General features: G+C 45.0%; 1 protein-coding gene across 5 annotated transcripts in view; it reads left to right on the forward strand.

The window, feature by feature from the left end:
- Positions 1–1,745: 1,745 nt before the first annotated feature.
- LOC130284051 (rac GTPase-activating protein 1-like) overlaps positions 1,746–24,238 on the forward strand; it is a 73,603-nt gene continuing 51,110 nt past the window's right edge. For all 5 annotated transcript variants that reach the window (XM_056533977.1, XM_056533978.1, XM_056533980.1 and 2 more), the window contains exons 1-4: positions 1,746–1,894; positions 13,554–13,639; positions 16,737–16,939; positions 17,300–17,430. In XM_056533977.1, the coding sequence (XP_056389952.1) occupies positions 1,812–1,894; positions 13,554–13,639; positions 16,737–16,939; positions 17,300–17,430 (503 nt within the window). In that variant the 5' untranslated portion in view covers positions 1,746–1,811. The remainder of the gene's footprint in view (positions 1,895–13,553; positions 13,640–16,736; positions 16,940–17,299; positions 17,431–24,238) is intronic.

Raw genomic sequence — 24,238 nt, forward strand, 5'->3', positions numbered from 1 at the left:
ACAGGATAAGTAATGTAATGTATGTGCACAGTGATCTCACCAGCAGAATAGTGAGTACAGCTCTGGAGCATAATACATGATGTAACTCAGGATCAGTACAGGATAAGTAATGTAATGTATGTACATAGTGATCTCACCAGCAGAATAGTGAGTACAGCTCTGGAGCATAATACATGATGTAACTCAGGAACACCATTGATTCTGAGAAAAAAGAGTCCTGTTCATCAGAAAAGGGCTCGTGCATGGAACTCATTGGGCGTTGTAAGATTGCCTTGGAACCCGTACTCTGTACTGCGTTTCTCCGCACCTGTCTTTGCAAAAAAGGTGGGAGACCATCACTCGACTTACACCTTAAAGGGGTACTCCGGCGCTAACACATCTTATCCCCTATCCAAGGGATAGGGGATAAGATGCCTGATTGTGGGGGTCCCGCTGCTGGGGACCCCTGTGATCTTCCACGCCGCACCCCGTTAGAATCAGCCCCCGGAGCGTGCTTGCTCCGGGTCTGATTACTGGCGATCAAGGCTCCGCCCCCGTGTGACATCACGCTCCGCCCCCTCAATGCAAGCCTATGGAGGGGGCATGACAGCTGTCACACCCCCTCCATAGGCTTGCATTGAGGGGGCGGGGCCGTGACGTCACTATGCTCCCTCCCCTTGATCGCCAGTAATCAGACCTGGAGCGAGCACGCTCCGGGGGCTGATTCTAACAGGGTGTGACGTGGAAGATCACGGGGGTTCCCAGCGGCGGGACCCCCGCGATCAGGCATCTTATCCCCTATCCTTTGGATAGGGGATAAGATGTCTTAGCGCCGGAGTACCCCTTTAAGGGCTCATTCACCTGAGCGAATCCACAGGGTATTTTATGCTGCGGATCTGCCAATGGTGGACCCCTACACAGTGCCTCAGATGTGCCTGCTCGGAGGGGCAATCCGCCACTACAAGCAGACAAACTGCTGCGATGTGTGAGGCGCCGCGTGCATACGTGGTGTACTCGCACACATCGCGGCCGCTCCCCCTGCTCCCTGAGGTAGGCCGAGAGCAGCCGCGATCCGCAGTGTAAAGTGTAAAGTGGATCCGCCCGTGTGAATGAGCCCTAAAGGGGTTATCCCCCCCAAAAAAAGCATAGCTACTCTCTCCAAAAACAGCGTATTACACAGGGTATTACAACTCATGCAGTTCAATGGAACTGAGCTGCACGAACATACACAAAAAGGCAGCACAGAAAGACAGAGCACTTTCCTCAACCAGCTGTTGCAAAACTACAACTCCCAGCAAACACAGTTTCAAAACTACAACTCCCAGCATGTCCGGACAGTTGCAATACAGCCTTTGACTGTCCGGGCATGCTGAGAGAAGTAGTTTTGCAACTGTCCGGACATGCTGGAAATTGTAGTTTTGAAACTGTCTGGGCATGCTGGGAGTTGTGGTTGTGCAACAGCCAGAGACACTGCAGAAAAACACGGACACAGAGGACACGTCCATGGACCAGTGAAGTAAGATTTTCATTGACTATATAGTTTAGTTGCTGCCAACATCTCCCTAGCAACACTATCATCCCCAATCAACTAGCGGGCAGCTATAACGAACATGCAATTGTTGCCCCCTAGCAACCAATCAAAACGCCGCTTTCGTTTTCTAACGTGCACTCTGATTGGTTGCCGCCACCGCAGCCGCTCTACTCACTTTGCACGCCTGATATCACGTGACAACCCCCCTCCTCCTATCACCATGACTATTCCAGGGTCCCGTCAGTGCGCGTTGACGTCAGCAGTCTGCCACGTTTATAAAGGCCCCACGTATCGTCACGTGATGCCGAGTTCACGTCAGAACTGTCAACCGGCCCCTGCGGGGAGGATTGTGGGAGTCAGCTGGGGGGTGGCAGCCATGATCAAGTGAGTATAGAGGGGGCTAAAGGTGGGGGAGTGTATAATGTATGGTTGTGGCCCTTCACCTGCTGCAACTTCTCAGGGCATGCTGGGAGTTGTAGTTCCAGGCTCTGACTGGACATCACGTGGTATATAGTAACATATATATATAAGCTATGACTGTTTATGTCTCATTTTATCTCCATACATATCCCTGTGCTTCTGCTAACATGGAAACCCAAACTGAGGACAGGAGTTCTGCCACCCCTGTCCTCAGGTTGTCTGCGGTATTACAACTCTCCTCCATTAATTTCAATGGGTCAGCGCTGCAGTACTGCACATAACCTGAGGACTTGTGCGGCGCCACCCCTGTCCTCAGGTTGTCTGCGGTAGTACAGCTCGCCTCTATTAACTTCAATACGACAGAACTGCAATACCGCGCACAGCCTGCGGACAGGAGCAGTGCTGTTTTTGCAAGAAATAGTCAGTGTTATTTCTAATCCTAAACGATGTTATCTAGGATTAGGAAAATGTATTTGGTTCAATAAAACAGTGCCACCCCCTGTCCTCAGGTTGTGTGTGGAAGAACAACTCAGCTCCATTAACTTTAATGGGACAGAGCTGCAATGCTGCACATAAGCTGATAGCAAGGGTGGCGCTGTTTCTGTAAAAAAATAAATTAATTTAAAAAAAATAATAATAAAATCAGCTGTGTTTTTTTTTTCTTATCCTGGATGACCTGAGAGATGTCTTGACACAGTCTATACGGGGTTGTCCTCTTCTTTCTCGTGATATCGTTGTCCGTCCGACAAATCATTTGAGGCTGAGGCTAATCATACAGACCTGATGGCTGTCGCTCCCTAATTCCTGCCATACACATGCATGCTCAGGCTAGGTGAGTGTGCATGTGCACTGAATAGAGAGGAGGGGAAATCCTCAATGCCTGACACTAGATCAGTGCTTCCCAATCAGTATGCCTCTGGCTGTTGCAAAACTACAACTCCCAGCATGCCCGGACAGCCAACGGCTGTCCGGGCATGCTGGGAGTTGTAGTTTTGCAACAGCTGCAGACTCCCTGCTTGGGAGACACTGATCTATAGCAATAGTCTTTAAAGGGGTACTCCGGTAAATTATTTTCTTCTTGGAACACAGAGCTCTCTGCTGACATCACAAGCACAGTGCTCTCTGCTGACATCTCTGTCCATTTTAGGGACTGTCCAGAACAGCAGATGTTTTCTATGGGGATTTTCTCCTACTCTGGACAGTTCTTAAAATGGACAGAGATGTCAGCAGAGAGCACTGTGCTTGTGATGTCAGCAGAGAGCTCTGTGTTCCAAAAAGAAAATAATTTCCTCTGTAGTATTCAGCAGCTAATAAGTACTGAAAGGATTAAGATTTTTTTAATAGAAGTAATTTACAAATCTGTTTAACTTTCTGGCATCAATTGATATGTAAAAAAAATAAAATAAAAAAAAATAAAAAAAAAAAAAAATATATATATATATATATATATATATATATATATATATATATATAATATATATTTTTTTTTTCCAGTGGAGTACCCCTTTAATATAGTAATACAACCTGCAGAATCCAATAGTTACACCTGAGGTTTTTCCTCCAAGCAATAATTGCGCTTTAAATGCGTTTGGTGGAAGGAAAAATCTAGAATCAAATTACTCAGGGAGGGGGTAGAAGAGATACGAGCTGCACCCAAACTATATGCAAATAAAGGGAGGGGGGGGGGAAGAGTCTCCTGCGCCTCACACTTATCTCAAATAGTTGTTTGGCAGCTGAATGGTTAAATCAACTGTCGTCAATCAAGCGTCCACATAGTGTTACTGCTGCTGGATCATCATAATGCAGCCTGACAGACGTCTTATACAGCTGAGCGCGCTCTGTACACGGGCCGAACGTAGAAAATAATCCTGCGGGCCGGACTGACCACAGGATTTTGATCATTCGGTCCGACTAATATACGTGAATGATCACATGTGATGGCCGACGACATCTGCGATTGTAGGATAAAGTTAGGGCTGTATAGCCTGAGACTCCAATTACGGAGGATTTTCTGTTAGTTCGTGCAAGCGCGTTCTGTCGTGTTTTGGGGCCGACGCTATGACGACCCATGACTGTAAGGCCATGTTCACGCCTCAGAATTTCCATGTGCAATTCTGCACGGAAATTCCACTACAGCAGAGTCCCGTTGAATTCAATGGGATTCTGCTGCGCTGAATTTCCGTGCCAGATGTTTCCGACGTGGAAACTCCGTGCCCGCAGAAAGAATTAACCTTTTCTTTCTGCGATCTCCATACGGAATGCATAGTGGTCTGTGAGACAGCGCATTCCTGTGCGGTCCTAGAGTCGGCGGCGGAATGTCTGCATGGAGATTTTCCGTGCGGACATTCCGACAAGTGAACATAGCCTAATGGGGCAATGGGACAAGCAGGAGTTCTTAGGATGCGTTCACACCGAGTAATTCAAGAGAAATATACTCGAGTCATTCCACGTGAATTCTCCGCTTAGAAATAATTAACATCTGTTTTGCCGTTGACTTCGATGTATTTTACTCTGCGCTATTCACACTGCGTAAATTCCGCTCACGGAATTCCGTTTTTACTAGAAGAAAGAGCATGTTCATTCTTGTTGAGGAAGACGCGAGCAGAAGTCCATTGAAGTCAATGGTAAAAAAAAAAAAAAAAAATTCCGCTTGAAATAGTTTCCGCACGGAATTCGTGCGAAATTCACATGGAAATTCGGCACGAAAAAAATAAATAAAAAGGGAAATTACAATTGGTGGTTGTAGTCCAGCAAAAAAAAAAAAAAAACTGCTTCCTCCTATATTCCACACAGAATTCCGCACAATTTTTGCTCAAACTTTTCGGTGAAAACCGAACGTTACAAAACCCCTGACGGCCGAGACTAAATCGCATTGCAGCCTATGGGGTTTTGTAACTGCCAGTTTGCACCCGTATATGCGCGTAATTCATTACGGGCGTTATACAGTGACGGGACATCGTGGCGGAAAAATTACTGCATTCATTACCTAAACAGACTTAGGAGCCCCCGCACAGGGTCATTGGGGGGGTCAGTTAGCATTATGTAGTGATCATATGATCTTTCTCCTATTTTTCTCTTTCTATATCCAGTCTCCGCGGTTTACACTGGAGCCGAATACTGAGTCCTGGCGCACAACACGCATCTGATCTGCCTTCGTTTTTTTTTATGGCGGGATGATCTGCAAGGCGGGAGCGCGTGCCGCAGGGTCCTCGCCGCCGTCGTGGGAGATGAGTTATGGGGGGAACGTTACGGCACAGTTTACAATGGTGGTTATTTTTAATAGATCTGGAAATGGGGAAGAAGTTTTCAAAGCCGCTGCTGCTTTTTATCTAAATATCGTCATATCCTCCCACTACATAGATGGACTAAACTCCTGACCCGTAGAGGTCCGGTCATGCCGTCATAGGTCAAAGGGACATTAAAGGATTTATTAATAAGCAAAAAACGCCACCCATGTCCTCAGGTTGTGTGTGGTATTGCAGCTCAGTTCCATTGGAGTTAAAGGGGTACTTTGGTGGGAAAACTTTGTTTATTTATTTGTTTTTTTTTTTTAATCAACTGGTGTCAGAAAGTTAAACAGATTTATAAATTATTTATATAAAAAAATCTTAATCCTTCCAGTACTTTTTAGCAGCTGTATGCTACAGAGGAAATTCTTTTCTTTTTGAATTTCGTTTTTGTCTTGTCCACAGCGCTCTCTGCTGACACCTCTGTCCGTGTCAGGAACTGTCCAGAGCAGCATAGGTTTGCTATGGGGATTTTCTCCTTCTCTGGACTGTTCCGGATACGGGCATCAGGTGTCAGCAGAGAGCACTGTGGACAAGACAAAAAAGAAATTCAAAAAGAAAAGAATTTCCTCTGTAGCATATAGCTGCTAAAAAGTACTGGAAGGGAGCCAAGTTGTAATACCACACACAACCTAAGGACAGGGGGTGGTGCTGTTCCTTTTTTTTTTTTTTTTTTAAAGAAATTTGCTCTGTTTTTCTATTCTTGGATAACCTAAAGCAGTGGTCTCTAAACTGTGGACCTTCAGCTGTTGTAAAACTACAACTCCCAGCATGCCCGGACAGCCGTTGGCTGTCCGGGCATGCTGAGAGTTGTAGTTTTGCAACAGCTGGACGCACCATGGTTAGGAAACACTGCCCTAGGGGACTTGTATAAGCAATCGTTTGATTGCTCATATATATCAATGCAGGACACATGCTGGGAGTTGTAGTTTTACTACATCTGGAGGTGCTCAGTTTAGGGACCACCGACCTAAAGTGTTTTATGTTGATCTGCAATGCGGTTGAATGCGAGTTATTGTTTACTGGTGTCAGCCAGTTTATTGACGCTTCAGTGCAATGTGGTTATTGACTTTGCTTTTGTGAAACTACAACTTCCAGCATGCCCTGTCTTCCAGCGACTGTCCAGGCATGCAACAGGGAGTTGTAGGTTTGCTATGGCTGGAGGCACCCTGGTTGGGAAACACTGGTCTACAGGGACCAGGGTGCTGTATACATGTCATGCAGGACACCAGCAGTCAGGCTCTTGGTGCGATTCACCAGCCCCTGGCTCTGACTGCTCACTTCAAAGGACAATAGAAGTGTTGACTAAGCTTCATGCTTTATTTATTATTATGAAAAAAAAAAAAAAAAAAAAAAAAAAAAAAAAAAAATATATATATATATATATATATATTTTTTTTTTTGCCATTTTAGGGTTTATACCATATATACTCGAGTATAAGCCGAGTTTTTCAGCACTATTTTTCGTGCTGAAAACGCCCCCCTCGGCTTATACTCAAGTGAACTTTCCGCCTGTTAATCCCTTCTCAGTGGTCTTCAACCTGCGGACCTCCAGATGTTGCAAAACTACAACTTGCCTTGACGACGACGCACAGGGACGTTCGTCCCTGTGCGGTGTCGTAAAGGCAACGTCACTAGTCCGGGCCCGGAGCGTGGAGAAGAGCCCCCCCCCCGGTGAAAATGTACAGCCCGGAACGACTAACCCTCCCCACCGGACGGTCACTGCAGCATAAATGGCCCGGACCAGCTCACCCTTCCTTCCCCCCCCGAGGGGAGATGAGTAGAAAACTAAAGGGGGGGGGGGGTCTGGATGATGACGAAGGCCGCAGTGGCCTTCAACCTGCGGACCTCCAGATGTTTCAAAACTACAACTCCCAGCATGCCCGGATAGCCGATTGCTGTCCAGGCATGCTGGGAGTTGTAGTTTTGCAACATCCGGAGGGAGGTCCGCAGGTTGAAGACAATCATTGACAGGCGGTGATGATGAAGGGGGGGGGGGGGTGACAGACGGTGATGATGAAGGGGGGGGGGGTGTGGGATGATGACAGGCGGTGTTAATGACGGGGGTCTGGATGATTACATGGGGGGATGATGTATTTCCCACCCTAGGCTTATAGTCGAGTCAATAACTTTTCCTGGGTTTTGGGGGTGAAATTAGGGGCCTCGGCTTATATTCGGGTCGGCTTATACTAGAGTATATACAGTAAAACTTTTGGATTGCTATCTATTTATTTTATTTATTTATTTTTTTGGATGAAGGGGGATGTGGGATAAACTAAAAGGAGCAATTCTGCTATACCAAATTATGTGTACTTCCTATTTTTTTTTTTTTTTCCTTTTTATAGTATTTTAGATAATAAAACATTTTTAATTAGGGAATAAAATTGCATTTTGGTTATTTGCTCTGTTTTTAAAATTTAAATATATATAACAAACTTTTATTGCAGCGTATATTGCCCATTAGGATAACTGACGGGCATCTTTTGTTTTTCCAATTGGCAAAGGTATCTGCCTTGATGGATATATCTTTCTCTCTTTAGATACCGGGAGCCGCCCCAATGACTCGTGGTTCATGAAGCATGAAAGTGATAATGGGTTCCCTTTAAAGGGGTATTTCCCTCTGATGATGTTGTCCCCTATCTACAGAATAAAGCGTATCTGATTGAGGAAAGGGGCACAGGGATCTGAAGTCTCTCATTAGAATAGATTGGCGGGTAGGGCAAGCGCGCTGCTGCTTCATTTATTCTTTCTGAAAGCTGCCGGAGATGGCAGAGTACAGCGGCTGTTTCTGTCTCTCTCGTAGAGAATGAATACAGCGGTGGTGCACATGTGGATCCCACCACACCATTCTAATGGGAGACTCAGGTCTTTATTCTCAAAATTGCGATAGGACCCCCCCTCCCCCCCAAGTGATCACTTAGCCCCTATTCCGTGGGGTACTCCGGTGGAAAACTTTATTTTTTTAAAATCAACTCGTGCCAGAAAGTTAAACAGATTCGTAAATTACTTCTATTAAAAATCTTAATCCTTCCAGTACTTATTAGCTGCTGAATACTACAGAGGAAATGGTTTTCTTTTTGGAACACAGAGCTCTCTGCTGACATCACGAGCACAGTGCTCTCTGCTGACATCTCTGTCCATTTTAGGAACTGTCCAGAGCAGAATATGTTTTCTATGGGGATTTTCTCCTACTCTGGACAGTTCTTAAAATGGACAGAGATGTCAGCAGAGAGCACTGTGTTCCAAAACGAAAACCATTTCCTCTGTAGCATTCAGCAGCTAATAAGTACTGGAAGGATTAAGATTTTTAATAGAAGTAATTTACAAATCTGTTTAACTTTCTGGCACCAGTTGATTTAATAAAAAAAAAAAAAAATAAAAAAAAAAAACCTTTTCCACAGGAGTACCCCTTTAAAAACTACCTGTTATGGAGGCAGTCGCATTGGCTTCTCTTCACCCTACAGAACTTGACTGATAGATCTTCCCGGGTATAGGGAGATTTATCGATCAAGGGCGGTCGGGAGAACCCAATAGGGTCCGCCCTGATGACTCCAACTTGACAGCGATTGTCAAGGATTAAAAAACATTGTGAATTCAGGTAGAAGAAACAGACCTGGTCGCACATCTACAATCTTGTATAATGATCTGATTGCTTCTCAGCATAATATCAAAAACTAACAGGTTGTTATTATACATTTTTGATCAAAAAGTACAAGCCCACTCGCCACGTCAAGGCCACCTATTTAGAGTGGGTCCCTATCGTCCCTAACGTGGGCACTGGTGTCGCGGTGGTGGTGGTTGCCGCCCGGTGCTGCGCCATTTTATGCTAGGGACGCACTCTAAATAGGTGGCCTTGACGTGGCGAGTGGGCTTGTACTTTTTGATCAAAAATGTATAATAACAACCTGTTAGTTTTTGATATTATGCTGAGAAGCAATCAGATCATTATACAAGATTGTAGATGTGCGACCAGGTCTGTTTCTTCTACCTGAATTAAAAAACATTGTTGCTTTCTTTCCAGAAACAGCGCCACGTCTGTCCTCAGGTTATGTGTGGTATAACAACTCTGCTGCATTCAATTCAATGGAACTTAGCTGCAGTAACACGCACAATATGAGGACGGGTGGTGCTGTTTTTGGAAGAAATTAGCTCTGTTTTCTAATCCTTGACAACCCCTTTTAAAGGTGTCAGACAGGTTCAGAAACAAAGCTTTCTGATAGAAACAGCGCCACCCCTGTCTGTGGGCTGGGTATGGTAGTGCAGCTCTGAGGCAGTCACTGCAATGGAGCTGAGCTGCAATACCAGATACAACCTGCTGTTAAACTACAACCAAAGAATGTCAGGGCATGCTGGGAGTAGTAGTTTTGAAATACTGAAGGTCACTTTACTACGCAAATGAACAAACATAAGAGGTAACTTTAATAGTGGTCTTGAGCTGTACGCAGCTCCTATGCAGACTTGTGTGTCTCCATGGTGACAGACTACAAACAAACCCTATGTAGTCTCCTGACAACACAACTGATCTGAGTTAAAAGGGATTTTCCACCATAAGGTGATTTTATTACTTACCTGGCAGACAGTAATGGACATGCTTAGGAAGGATCTGCGCTTGTCTTTGGGCTAATTGGCTGAGTTGTCAGATTACCATAAGGCTGTGGCTATCTTCTTGTGAACTGGCTATTTCCTGTTGGAGTTCCCTTCTTCATCTACATGTCCCATGATTAAATTTTTGTAAGTGTGAGATAACTTTTCTCCCTCCCAACACATCATCTACCCCACTTATTGAAACACAAACGAGCTGGATCCCGTTCAAAAGACCAGTGTTTTCTGACCAGCCACAGCTGTTGCAGAAATACAATTACTGGCAGAATGATCTGCCTTCCACCCAGCGGTCGCTCCACCCACTGAAGCAGACAGGTTCCTTGTCATCACCTGACTAGTGATGTAATGTCTTGGGCCGCACTGCAACCTGGGAAAACCCAAGACTACACTCATTTTGTATGCTGTTAAAAATAAACATTGGGGCAAAAGTCATGGAAGAGTCGCGAGGCCACCATCACACACAGGTACAGACACTATATCATGAACTACACTAACTTTACAGCCCCTGTAGCATAGTAAAAAAAAAATAATAATAATAAAAAAAAAATAAAAAAAATTATATATATATACACACACAGTGGTCCCTCAAGTTACAATATTAATTGATTCTGGGACGACCATTGTATGTTGGGACCATAACTCTATGGAAATCTGGTAATTGGTTCTGAAGCCCCAAAATGTCATCCAAAAATAAGAAAGGGAGGATTAAAGAAAAATAAGTAGAAAACTAATATAGATAAAGCAAATCCTTACATATAAAAGTAAGAAAGATCTGCTGGGAGCTGTAATCACTGTCTAAGTCAGTGTTTCCTAACCAGGGTGCCTCCAGCTGTTGCAAAACTACAACTCCCAGCATGCCCGGACAGCCAAAGGCTGTCCGGGCATGCTGGGAGTTGTAGTTTTGCAACAGCTGGGGCCACCCTGCTTGGGAAACACTGGTCTATGTAGAGGACAGGAGCTTCTTCAGGGTCCTATAAGTAAAAAAAAAAAAGTAATGAAGTCGCCCTCACCTGGTGTCCAAAGGAGCAGCTAACCCTGGTACAGGTAAAGTGTACAGAACATGTAATACCTACCTGTACTGTAGGGGGCGCTACCAGACACCAGTCAGTGCATACACTTCAGTAATACAGGTAAAGACTACAGAACATGTAATACCTACCTGTACTGTAGGGGGCGCTACCAGACACCAGTCAGTGCATACACTTCAGTAATACAGGTAAAGACTACAGAACATGTAATACCTCCCTGTACTGTAGGGGGCGCTACCAGACACCAGTCAGTGCATACGCCTCAGTAATACAGGGGTTTTACCAGTAAATTGCCGATTCTGATTGGTCGGTTCTTCCGGCCATTGACACGTTTCACAGATCTGGACTGTCTGTACATTGTATGTTGAGTCTGGTTTCAACTTACGATGGTCCAGAAAAGACCTTTGTATGTTGAAACTATTGTATGTTGAGGCCATTGTAAGTTGAGGGATCACTGTATTATAATAATAATATTATTAATAATAATATAAACACATATAAATTGGAATACCCCTTAAAACCTGAGGACAAGGAAGCCTGAATGTATAGCACCATGGTCCTCCAGGTGTTGCAAAACTACAACTCCCGGCATGTTTTGCAACTTCTGGAAGTCTTGACTACGCCACCTGTCTATAATAATCTGTGTTTTCCATCTCCCTACATTAGGCCCCTTCCAGCACTCTTAGGGTATGTTCACACTGAGGAATTGGAGAGGAATTTCCACGAGTAATTCCGCTGGCTTATTCCTCTCCAATTCAGTCAGCAGTGAAAGCTAAACAGATTTGTAAATGACTTCTATTAAAAAATCTTAATCCCTCCAGAACTTATTAGCTGCTGAATACTACAGAGGAATTTTTTTTTTCTTTTTGGAACACAGAGCTCTCTACTGACATCACGAGCACAGTGCTCTCTGCTGACATCTCTGTCCATTTTCAGAACTGTCCAGAGCAGGACAAAATCCATATAGCAAACATATGCTGCTCTGGACAGTTCCTAAAATGGACAGAGATGTCAGCAGAGAGCACTGTGGTCATGATGTCAGCAGAGAGCACTGTGTTCCAAAAAGAAAATAATTTCCTCTGTAGTATTCAGCAGCTAATAAGTACTGGAAGGATTAAGATTTTTTAATAGAAGTAATTTACAAATCTGTTTGTTTAACTTTCTGGCACCAGTTGATTTAAAAAAAAAAATAATAATAATAATAATAATTAGTTTTCCACTGGAGTACCCCTTTAACTGAATTTCTGCTCCTCAGTTCACACTGAAGAATTTCCGCAAGCGGAATTCCGATGCTGAATTCCGTTCCGCTTGAAGAATGAACATGTTCGATCTACATGCTGAATCCGCATCTAAATTCCCATAGACCGCAATTAGAGATGAGCGAACTTACAGTAAATTCGATTCTTCACGAACTTCTCGGCTCGGCAGTTGATGACTTTTCCTGCAAAAATTAGTTCAGCCTTCAGCTGCTCCGGTGGGCTGGAAAAGGTGGATACAGTCATAGGAAAGAGTCTCCTAGGACTGTATCCACCTTTTCCAGCCCACCGGATCACCGGAAAGCTGAACTAATTTTTGCAGGAAAAGTCATCAACTGCCGAGCCGAGAAGTTCGTGACCAATTGAATTTACTGTAAGTTCGCTCATCTCTAACCGCAATGTTAGTTATTTATTATTATTATTATTATTAATAATTAATATTATTATTTGTTATGATTTTTTCTGCTGAATGTGTTTTTGCTTGGAATTTGCTCAGAAATTCCGTGCCAAAAAAAGGGAATTTCTAATTGTTTCCTCCTAAATTCCGCGCAGAAAAAAAAACGGAAATTCCGCAGCGGAATTTTTTTAAGCGAGAATTCCTCGCCATTTCCTCAGTGTGAACATACCATAAAAATAGCGCGGCCCCCTGAGTAGTAAAGGTTCCACCATAGCGGCGTCTCCCAGGCCACTGCTCGCGATTGTGACCTACGCAAGGAAACTGTCAGTACTCTCTACGGCTGACAGGTCTCTACCTCCTGACGCCGAGCGGTACGCTCGGCGTCAGGAGGTAGAGACCTGTCAGCCGTAGAGAGTACTGACAGTTTCCTTGCGTAGATAAAAATTGCAAACCAAAGATGGTGGAATCTGTGCTACTGCGGGGGCCGTGTGTGTGTGTGTTTTTTATTTTTAATTTATTTATTTATTTATTTTTATAAATAAATGGAGCTGTATTATCTCACTTTATTTTTTATTTTATTTTTTATTTATTTATCTTTCCGCTTTTGGTTTTTCCAGGCCCGAATTACTTTGTAACGGAGAGAAAAGCGCGATTTAATCTAAAAGTAAAGAGGGAGCTCACACTATTACGGTCAGGAATGAATCTATTCGGCGGGAATATTTGTCACGGCTCTTGACGCCTGTTGATGAAAAGCCGCGGCACGGGGCAGGGTGACACATGCTGAGCCGGAAAATCCACTTATACTTCTTAACAAGACAGTATACACCTAATTTAGCAGCGCAGCGTAGTGCTGCCCGACACAATGCATCACATTATTCTTTGTATCATTACCCCTGCGCGCCTCCGCCATAACCTCCATGCGCCTCCCCGGTTGTTTTGTGTACGCTTTCAGCGAGGAAATATTCTTCGCAGGGTGTAATGTGGATGAATGGATTTGATTTATTTATTTATTTATTTTTTTATACTTAATTTCATTTATTTATTTTCCAACAGGATGGGGGAGTCTCGAAAGCGTGCGCTTCAGTCCTACGTTGACCGCTTGCTAAAACTCATCGAGTTCAACACCGCCACCGAGGAAGGTAAATAGACCCTTTAATTGTCCTGGATTGGAAAAACATGTTGCTGTTTTTTTTTTTTTCTCCCAGAAACAGTGCCACTCTAGTCCTCAGGTTGTGTATGGTATTGCAGCCCAGTTCTATTGGAGTGAATGGAGCGCAGTTGTAATGCCACACACAACCTGAGGGCAGGGGGGTGGAGCAGTTTTTCTAATATTGGATAACCCAACTCGTGCGAACAAAACTTTTCGGTACTTTTACTTTACTTCTCTTGTACGCATTTAAAGTAACCTAATGATTTCTTCTCCATTCATGTCTGAAGGCAAATTCAGAATACAGCATGAGCTCAGGACACAGTTGGACCAGTGTTTCCCTACCAGTGTTCCTCCAGCTGTTGCAAAACTAAAACTCCCAGCATGTCCGAAGCTGTCCAGGCATGCTAGAAGTTGTAATTTTTTGCAAGAGCTGAAGGCACACTGGTTGGGAAACACTGTTAGGCTATGTTAAGTAAAAAAAAAAAAAAAAAAGTTTTTTTTAGCAACTGTTTAAAAATAAATAAATTAAAATATAATAAAAATTTTATGTATATATGTATGTGTGTGTTTTTTTTTTTTTTTTTTTTTTTTTTTTTGCAAGTAAAAAGTTGGATAAAAAAAAATACAAAAAGGTTGTTAAAAACTGCTAAGTAGTTTAGTCACATGACAGTGGAGCTAAACTGACTCCAGTTTTTAAAGCCAGAATTTTGAAATCCTCTTTGGATTTGTGACTAAAGGTTTTATGCTGAACTGTTTTTAAGAGCAGAATTCTCACTACTGAAAAAGGGGTTTACATTCACTGCTCCCAGCTGATGCTTCTTGTTTGCCGTATCGCAGTGACATGTCATACATGAACACATGACTGCTGGCAACATCATTGTAGAGGGTACAGACTGGGTACACACATGGAAACATTATCAATATATAGCCTGTAGGACGCACATTGTAGCTTAATACTTTGAGTGAGCATCATATAATACATATTTTTGTACATAGGGGGCACAACAATAATACTGCCTCCTATATACAAGAATATAACTACCGTATATACTCGAGTATAAGCCGACCCGAGTATAAGCCGAGACCCCTAATTTCAACCCAAAATCCCAGGAAAAGTTATTGACTCGAGTATAAGCCTAGGGTGGGAAATACCTCATCCCCCCCTGTCATCATCCAGACCCGTCATTAACATCCTCATCATCATCCCCTTGTCATCATCCCACACATCCCCCCTTCATCATCCCCTTGTCATCATCCCACACATCCCCTTATCATCCCACACATCCCCCCTTCATCATCCCCTTGTCATCATCCCACACATCCCCCCTTCATCATCCCCTTGTCATCATCCCACACATCCCCTTATCCCACACATCCCCCCTTCATCATCCCCTTGTCATCATCCCACACATCCCCCCTTCATCATCCCCTTGTCATCATCCCACACATCCCCTTATCATCCCACACATCCCCCCTTCATCATCCCCTTGTAATCATCCCCACACCCCCCCCTTCATCATCCCCACCCCCCTTCATCATCCCCACACCCCCCCCCCCCCCCCTTCATCATCCTCTTCTCATCATTCGCCCTCAGTGGTCTTCAACCTGCGGACCTCCAGAGGTTTCAAAACTACAACTCCCAGCAAGCCCGGGCAGCCATCGGCTGTCCGGGCTTGCTGGGAGTTGTAGTTTTGAAACCTCCGGAGGTCCGCAGGTTGAAGACCACTGCGGCCTTCAACATGCGGACCTCCAGAGGTTTCAAAACTACAACTCCCAGCAAGCCCGGGCAGCCATCGGCTGTCCGGGCTTGCTGGGAGTTGTAGTTTTGAAACCTCCGGAGGTCCGCAGGTTGAAGACCACTGCGGCCTTCGACATCATCCAGCCCCCTCTCACCCCCTTTAGTTCTGTACAGTACTCACCTCCGCTCGGCGCTGGTCCGGTCCTGCAGGGCTGTCTGGTAAGGAGGTGGTCCGGTGAGGAGGTGGTCCGGGCTGCTATCTTCACCGGGGGCGCCTCTTCTCCGCGCTTCCGGCCCGGAATAGAGCCGTTGCCTTGACAACGACGTATCTGCGTCGTTGTCAAGGCAACGTGACTATTCTGAGGCCGGGCCCGAAGCGCGGAGAAGAGGCCTCCCCGGTGAAGATAGCAGCCCGGACCACCTCCTCACCGGACCACCTCCTTACCGGACAGCCCTGCAGGACCGGACCAGCGCCGAGCGGAGGTGAGTACTCAGAACTAAAGGGGGTGAGAGGGGGCTGGATGATGTTGAAGGCCGCAGTGGTCTTCAACCTGCGGACCTCCGGAGGTTTCAAAACTACAACTCCCAGCAAGCCCGGACAGCCGATGGCTGCCCTGGCTTGCTGGGAGTTGTAGTTTTGAAACCTCTGGAAGTCCGCAGGTTGAAGACCACTGCGGGTGGGGGAGTTCACTCGAGTATAAGCCGAGGGGGGTGTTTTCAGCACGAAAAATCGTGCTGAAAAACTCGGCTTATACTCGAGTATATACGGTACTATAATACTGCTCCTATATACAAGAATATAACTACTATAATACTGCCTCCTATATACAAGAATATAACTACTATAATACTGCCCCTATATACAAGAATCTAACTACTATAATACTGCTCATATATACAAGAATATAACTACTATAATACTGCTCCTATATACAAGAATATAACTACTATAATACTGCTCCTATATACAAGAATATAACTACTATAATACTGCCTCTTATATACAAGAATATAACTACTATAATACTGCCTCTTATATACAAGAATATAACTACTATAATACTGCCTCCTATATACAAGAATATAACTACTATAATACTGCCCCTATGTACAAGAATATAACTACTATAATATTGCTCCTATATACAAGAATATAACTACTATAATACTGCTCCTATATACAAGAATATAACTACTATAATACTGCTCCTATATACAAGAATATAACTACTATAATACTGATCCTATATACAAGAATATAACTACTATAATACTGCCCTTTTTGTACGTAAAGATATAACAGATGATTTCTCCTTATGTCTCTTCCGTCATCTTTCCTAATCCACAGACTTTATCCAGGTCGCTCAGAGTTTTGAAGCGACGAGGAGGCGATGGCAGGAGGCGGAGAAGGAGCTAAGGGAGAAACGGGAGATAATGCTGCGATGCGAGATCGAGCGCTCGGCGCTGCAGGTGAAGCTGAAGCACGCCCGCAATCAGGTGGACGTGGAAATGAAGCGACGCCAGAGAGCAGAGACCGAGCTGCAGCAAGTGGTAACATCATCTATGAGTATAAGAAACTATTCTTTAAAAAAATAAAACATTTTTTATCAATTAAAATCAGTGTTTCAGAACCAGTGTGCCCCCAGCTGTTGCCGAACTACAGATCCCAGCATGCCCTTTTTAGATCAGCCTTTGGCTGTCCAGGCATGCTGGGAGTTGTAGTTTTGCAACAGCTGGAGGCACTGGTTGTGAAATACGGATTTGAAGGAATTGAATTTTAACCATTCGGCAGCGGCGGTCACTGGTGACATCATCAATAGCTTTGGAAGTAGTCGGCAGCAGATGTTGTTTAGGGGTTAATATGGATATAGCCGCCTCTGACCTGGTAACTGTTAATGTGTTTCACAACAGGAGCGTCAACTGCAGCTGATTGGGGAACTGCTACAGAGTGACAGTCAGAACGCGGCGCCTCTTAGCGACTCCGTTTTGGCGTTCTTCGGAGGAGGCCGCTCTAACCCTGCGTCCCAGGGTGCTGGAAACAGGTATGTGTGTGCTCGGGGCAGAGAGGTTTCATCACTTGTACTACAGATGAGCCTCAATACATTCAATGGGAGCTGTATTAACTGTATGCAGAGAGCTCAGGAGCTCCCCCTGCAGGCAGACAGCATGTTAACTTTTCAGTGTGTGTTTATATAGGTTTGGAGCTTTGGATGCTATAAAGCAGTGTTCACTAAACTGTGGCCCTCCAGCTGTTGCACAACTACAACTCCCAGCATGCCCGGACAGCCGTTGGCTGTCCGGGCATGCTGGGAGTTGTAGTTTTTCATTTTATGGAGGTCCACAATTTGGAGACCACTGCTATAAAGATATAGCAAAAAAATAAATGGATGCCTGATATCTTTGTTCTGGATGGAAGATATCTGGCCCTTTCCACTCCATATTCAAAATGCATGTACACTCAGCTGAACAGAATGTGCATGTGCATTGAAAGCCTTCGGCTGGCGGCTATATGAGAAGAATGGGCAGCTTCAGAGTAAGGAGATGCCACAATAAAATATTATGGTGCAGGGATTGACTGGTTTATCGATAGGACTATTAGAGGGATTACAAGGCTTACTTGATTGATGGCCTAACCTCAGGATCGGGGGGGGGGCGTTGATGCCCGGCAACACCACCGATCAGCTGTTCTGTGCCACTTTACACATTAAGGGTCTATTCACACATACAGTATTCTGTGCAGTTTTTATGCGCAGATTTAATGCACAGGATTTCAAGCTGTGTTCAGTCATTCAGTTTACATTGAGATCTGCAGCAGAACATCCTGCGCATCAAATCTGTGCATAATACTGTACCATAAAATACTTTAGAGCAGCAGAGGTTTGCTCCTGAGACAAGCAGAGGTGTCAGCAGAGAGCACTATTGTCAAACAGAAAAGAAGAACTCAACCTCAGCAGCTAACTACTGGAAGGATTAAGATTTTTTTTTTATAGAATTAACTGTTTCTGGTCCTGTCCACTGTGTAGTGTGGGCACTGAACAGCTGATCGGTTGGGTTGCTGGGTGTCTGCATACCTAACCTTTCCTGTTGCAGAACTACAACTCCTAGCTTGCCCGGACAGCCAAAGGCTCTCTGGGCATGCTGAGAGTTGTAGTTTTGCAACAGCCTGAAATTTTAGTCTGGAAAACTGGAAAACCCCATTTAAAAGACAAGTATCATGGAAAAAACCTATTCCCTATCCGAAGAATAGGGGATAAGTTTTAGATTGCGGGGGGGTCTGCGATCTCCTATTTGGACCCCTGGCTCTCCTTCAGTGGCGCGTCACGACTCCCGCCAGAAGCAGGGGCCACCGCTCCCCCTCCATATAGCTCTATGGAAGAGCCGTTCGGCAATCTTCGACTCTCCTATAGAGCTATATGGAGGGGGTGTGGTGGCCCCTGCTTCGGGCGGGAGTCGTGACGCGCCACTGTGAAGGAGAGCCAGGGGTCCAAACAGGAGATCACAGGGGGCCCCAGCACTCGGACCCCCCGCAATCTAAAACGTATCACCTTTTTCCATGATACTTGTCCTTAGGGACAAGATAAAACATTAATTCCCTTCACAAATTATTCTATTGGGGCGTCTTTTCCCTCTGAAGCTGGCCATACGTTTCATATAGCCGTCCACCAGACGCTTTCAATACACGTGCACGATTAATACAGCTGAGTGTGCATGTATTCTGAATGGGGAGAGGAGTCAGCTCATCGCCCACCCAGAATGATGAAATCCGACCTGCTTTACCATTCTCATCCCTGACCTCTGCTGTTGGGGTAGAGTCAGCTGTCGGCTGTTTCGCCTACATTTGGCGGGTGCAGCTGACTTTCATGTGTATGGTCAGTAGGAAGGTTCCCTTATGAAGCACGATAATCCCTTAGGGTGCGTTCACATCACGATTTTACCATCCTACTTCTTCTCACGATTTTTCACTTTGAAATCGTACAAATCTGCGCTCCAAGTCGTATCCATTGACTTCCATTCATTAATGACAGACAACAAATGCATCAGTTTTGATCCACATCCCATTTTGCACGATTTGTGATCGGAGGTTAAATCGTGGTTGATCGTCCAGATTCAAAATCGGATCGAAATCATGTCTGATTTTTTTTAGTCTTGATGTCTATGTAAGCCGCATGGAATCGTGTGACTGCGCGATTCTTTCAGATTAATCACACACGATTTTTTGTACACGTGCACAGTAGACTTCAAAACACATACACTTCAAATATATAAAACTTTATTGCCATTGGCACACACATTAATTTTAAAAACAGGATCTGATTTTTATTGAAAATCGGATGGAATTTTTCATCTGTACGATTTTTGGATACGATTTTAAATCTGATAGCAAAGAAATTTTTACATACGATTGTATACGATTTTTTGCAATCAGATTTCGTCCAATTTTACGGTCCGATAATCGGATGGTTAAATCCTGATGTCAACCTAGCCTTACCAGTGACTTGGCTCTCAGTCCTTCATCTGTAAATTGTATCAATGGTTCTTGATCGGGGGACCAACATGGGAATTGTTTCATCACGTAAACCCACAAGTGAAGCCATCCCAAGGGAAAAACCACTACATCTAGATGTTCGGCCTGCCATTTAAAGGGGTACTCCACTGGAAAACATTGGCTTTTTTATTTATTTTTTAAATCAACTGGTGCCAGAAAGTTTACAGAGTTGTAAATTACTTCTATTTAAAAATCTTAATCCTTCCAGTACTTATTAGCTGCTTTATGTTCCAAAGGAAGTTTTTTTTTTCTTTTTGAATTTCCTTTCTGTCTGACCACATTGCTCTCTGCTGACACCTCTGTCCATTTTAGGAAATGTCCAGTGCAGGAGAGGTTTGCTATGGGGTTCTGCTTGTACTCTGGACAGTTCCTAAAATGGACAGAGGTGTCAGCAGAGAGCACTGTGGTCAGACAGTAAGGAAATTCAAAAATAAAATAACTTCCTGTAGAGCATACAACAGTTAATAAGTACTGGAAGGATTAAGATTTTTAAATAGAAGTAAATTACTAATCTGTTTAACTTTCTGGCACCAGTCGATTTAAAAAATAAATAAAAATGTTTTCAAGTGGAGTACCCCCTTTTTTAATGTATGGATGAGCCAAAGCAATATATGTCATATGACTATAAATATGACATTTAAAGGAGCCGGCCCACTATACCAGTGTTTCCCAACCCAGTCCTCAAGGCACACCAACAGTCCAGGATTAAAATTTTTCCCTGTTCTATTCTAATGGAGTAACTAAAAAAACCAGGAATGTTGGTGTGCCTTGAGGACTGGGTTGGGAAACACTGCAGTATACCACTTATCACCTAACAGGTGTGTGATTACGGGAGTCTGACCCTCAGTGATCTTAAATGGGTACTCCGCTGCTCAGCGTTTGGAACAAACTGTTCCGAACGCTGGAGCCGGCGGCGGGAGCTTGTGCTGTCATAGCCCCGCCCCCTCGTGGCACCATGCCCCACCCCCTCAATGCAAGTCTATGGGAGGGGGCATGACGGCAGTCACGCCCCCTCCCATAGACTTGTATTGAGGGGGTGGGGCGTGATGTCATGAGGGGGCGGGGCTATGACGTCACAAGCTCCCAGCTCCAGAATTCAGAATAGTTTGTTCTAAACGTTGTGCAGCGGAGTACCCATTTAAAGGGGTACTCCGGAAGGGGGCGCATGCGCGCGGCTCACGGAGTAGGACGTAGGTGATGTGAGCTCCGCGCCACACGCGTCTTTAAGCCTCACTTAGCGCCGAACTTCGGCTCCAAGACGCTGATCCACTTACCCATCGGTTCTTGAATATGCCCCGGTCAGGCAGAAGGGGATCTCTCCGCAATTCTCAGGTCCTCTCTCAATCAATTCCGGACTTATTCCGCTCCGGGGCCCGCTCCAAGATGGCGACAGGGAGAGACACTTCTCCGGCAGGCCTTTCTGATGGGGAGGAGCCTGCAGAGCCCGCCGACTTGACACCAACGGCCATGTTTCGGAGCATTAAAAAGATGTTCCACTCAGCTCTGTCTAAGGCGGTGGATGATTTTACCTCCCAGCTACAGGACTTGGGCAGGAGAGTTTCAGACAACGAGGCTAAACTGGACGTGCTGGCGGACGCAGCGGAGGAGGACAGGAGGGACATTGATGACCACACGACACAGCTGCGGGACTTTGAGCTCAAATTAGAGGACCTTGAAAATCGCTCACGGAGGGCTAATTTGCGGATACGCGGTCTCCCTGAACCCGATGTGAACCTTACTAAAACGGTAACAACTTTATTTTTTGAGCTTGCCCCACAGTTGGAGCCGGAAATGCTCCGTTTTGACCGCATTCACCGTGCCTTAGCTAAGCCAAGGGGCCCTGATTTACCTAGGGATGTCGTCCTAAAGCTACACTACCCGAGGTCCGCGATGTCCTGCTGTCCGCGACCCGTAATTTGCCGGTGCTCCCTGGGATGCCTCCCTCGGTGCATATATATTCGGACCTAGCTCCATCCACGTTGGCCCGCCGTAGGGACTTCCGTCCTGTCACCCTCGCTTTACAACGCGAGCAGATAAAATACAAGTGGGGCTTTCCATTTTCCATTTCGTTCCAGATGAAAGGCAAGCTACATACTGTGCGTACCCTGCAAGAAGCACAGGATATTTTGCTGCAGGCCCGTGTACCATTAGTGGAGAATCCCCCCTTGCCTCCAAGAGCGCCTCGGCCGTCGAGAACCTGGACTCCGGCACCGCAGGCTAAGCGGGACCGACCCCCCTCACGGGAGCCACGCCAACCTACTTGAAGTGACATGTGCACCCCCATTGGCAAGTTGTGGATTGCTTTTTGCCCCCTGTTTTGATTGAGTTTTTGTTTGATTTTCAAAATGGCCTCTAGTCCTGACTGTGGATATTCAATTACTTTCCATTTTTCTATAATGTTTACTAAGCATATGAGAATTCTCCTGCTTAGCGAGACTTTACCTGTTGGATCCGCACCTATTTTTTGCCTGGGACTTGTGTACTTGAGACTTAGTCTCTGTTGCCTTTTACCCACACTCTGATCCTCTCCTTTTCTTTTCATTTCTTTCTTTCCTCCATCTTTTTCCCTCTAGGTTTCCCTGTTCTCCTCTTTAAACTGCTTCTGCTTCTCTCTCTTCCTCATCCTGCTTTTCGTCTCTTCCCTTGCCCTTACCTTTCTAGCTCCTCTCTTGGCTGATCTGGTGCCTTTACTTGGGTCACTTATTTAGCTGGCTAGACGCGATGTGGACTGTTGCGCCTCACCTGTCCCGATTGGGGCACAGGAAGTACGATGGTTCAGATGATATCCTGGACCACCTTTCCTGAGTATTGTATTGTTTTGATTTGTTCTATTTGGTTTGTTTTTGTCTTTTCTTTTGTTTCAGGAGGTTTACCAGCTACGCCTTTCTTTTGTGATGGAGACAGTGTAACAGGATCGGTTGTCGCCTTTTGTAAAGTATATGTGGGTGATGGTTTGCCTTCTCCTTTTATATTTTGCTTTTTTAATTTTACCCATTATGTATAGGATAATATCACATAACGTTAGGGGTTTTAACTCCCCTAACAAACGGAAAAAAGCTTTCCATGCATATGTCCGCCTCAAACCTGACATAGTCTGACATAGAATATACAGGGCGTCCTTTACCACTAAGTGTAGAGGAGTTGCTATTTTCTTGCACAACTCCCTTCCACTTGAGGTGACGGAGGCGAAATGTGATCCTGAAGGTCGTTATCTAATCATTTTAGGCCCTCTGTATGGGAAAAATATCTGTCTTGTGAATACTTACGCCCCCACCGACAACCCTATTTTATTCTTTAGAGATATGTGTTCCATTCTTGACTCCCTGACATATGAGACATTGTTGTGGGCAGGTGATTTTAACCTTGTTTATAACGGCAAGTTGGACCGCTGTAATACGGTTCAGTTTCGTAGGTCGGGGACTCAACAATGCCTATTATCCAGTCTGTTTGCTATGCACTCTCTTGTGGACACGTGGAGGGAACATAACGGTACCAGTAGAGGTTACACCTATTATTCCCCGGTCCAACGCCACTACACGAGGATAGACTGGATCTTGGTCAACACTGCAACGGTGTCTCAGCTGGTCTATGCTCGTCATGTACCCATGTCATGGTCGGACCATGATCTGGTATTGTCAGTCTTTAATTTTATGTCCACTCTCATATTACCATTTAGGTGGAGACTTAACGAGTCTCTATTGACTATGCCTAGAATTAAAACCCAATTGGAGAGTGATATAGCTTCCTACTTCTCTTTAAATAGCTCCCCACATTCGTCTCCACATTGGACGTGGTTGGCCCATAAGGCTTACATCCGCGGACGCCTGATCTCTACGGCCTCGGGTATTAAGCGAGATAGGTCTAGAGTCCAGGCGGCCTTGGAAGCCAGATTGTCTAGATTGGTTTTTGCCCATCAGCAGGATCCTACCCCCTATCTTTATAAGTCTATTGCGGATACTAGGTTGCAATTGGATGCCCTGCTTTCTACTAAGGTTGAGAAAGCTTTGAGGTGGACGGGTGCAACCTATTATAGGTTGGCTAATAAACCTGACAGGCTGCTCACGGCTATGCTTAAGAAAACTTCCTCGTTTAACCGGGTACATAGTGTTCAGTTGAGACCTGGCCTCCGCACATCCCACCCTGATCGTATTTATGAGGCTTTTTCTTCCTTCTATTCTCATCTCTACTCGGCTCCTCCTTCTCCCCCTAATTATTCTGCTTCTTTCAATGCCTTTTTCTCTCAATTGTCTCTCCCATCTTTATCTGGTTTGGACCGGGAGGCCTTGAACGGACCCATCACAGTG

This window comes from Hyla sarda, chromosome 8 (assembly GCF_029499605.1).
Source record: "Hyla sarda isolate aHylSar1 chromosome 8, aHylSar1.hap1, whole genome shotgun sequence".
NCBI classification, from domain to species: Eukaryota; Metazoa; Chordata; class Amphibia; order Anura; family Hylidae; genus Hyla; species Hyla sarda.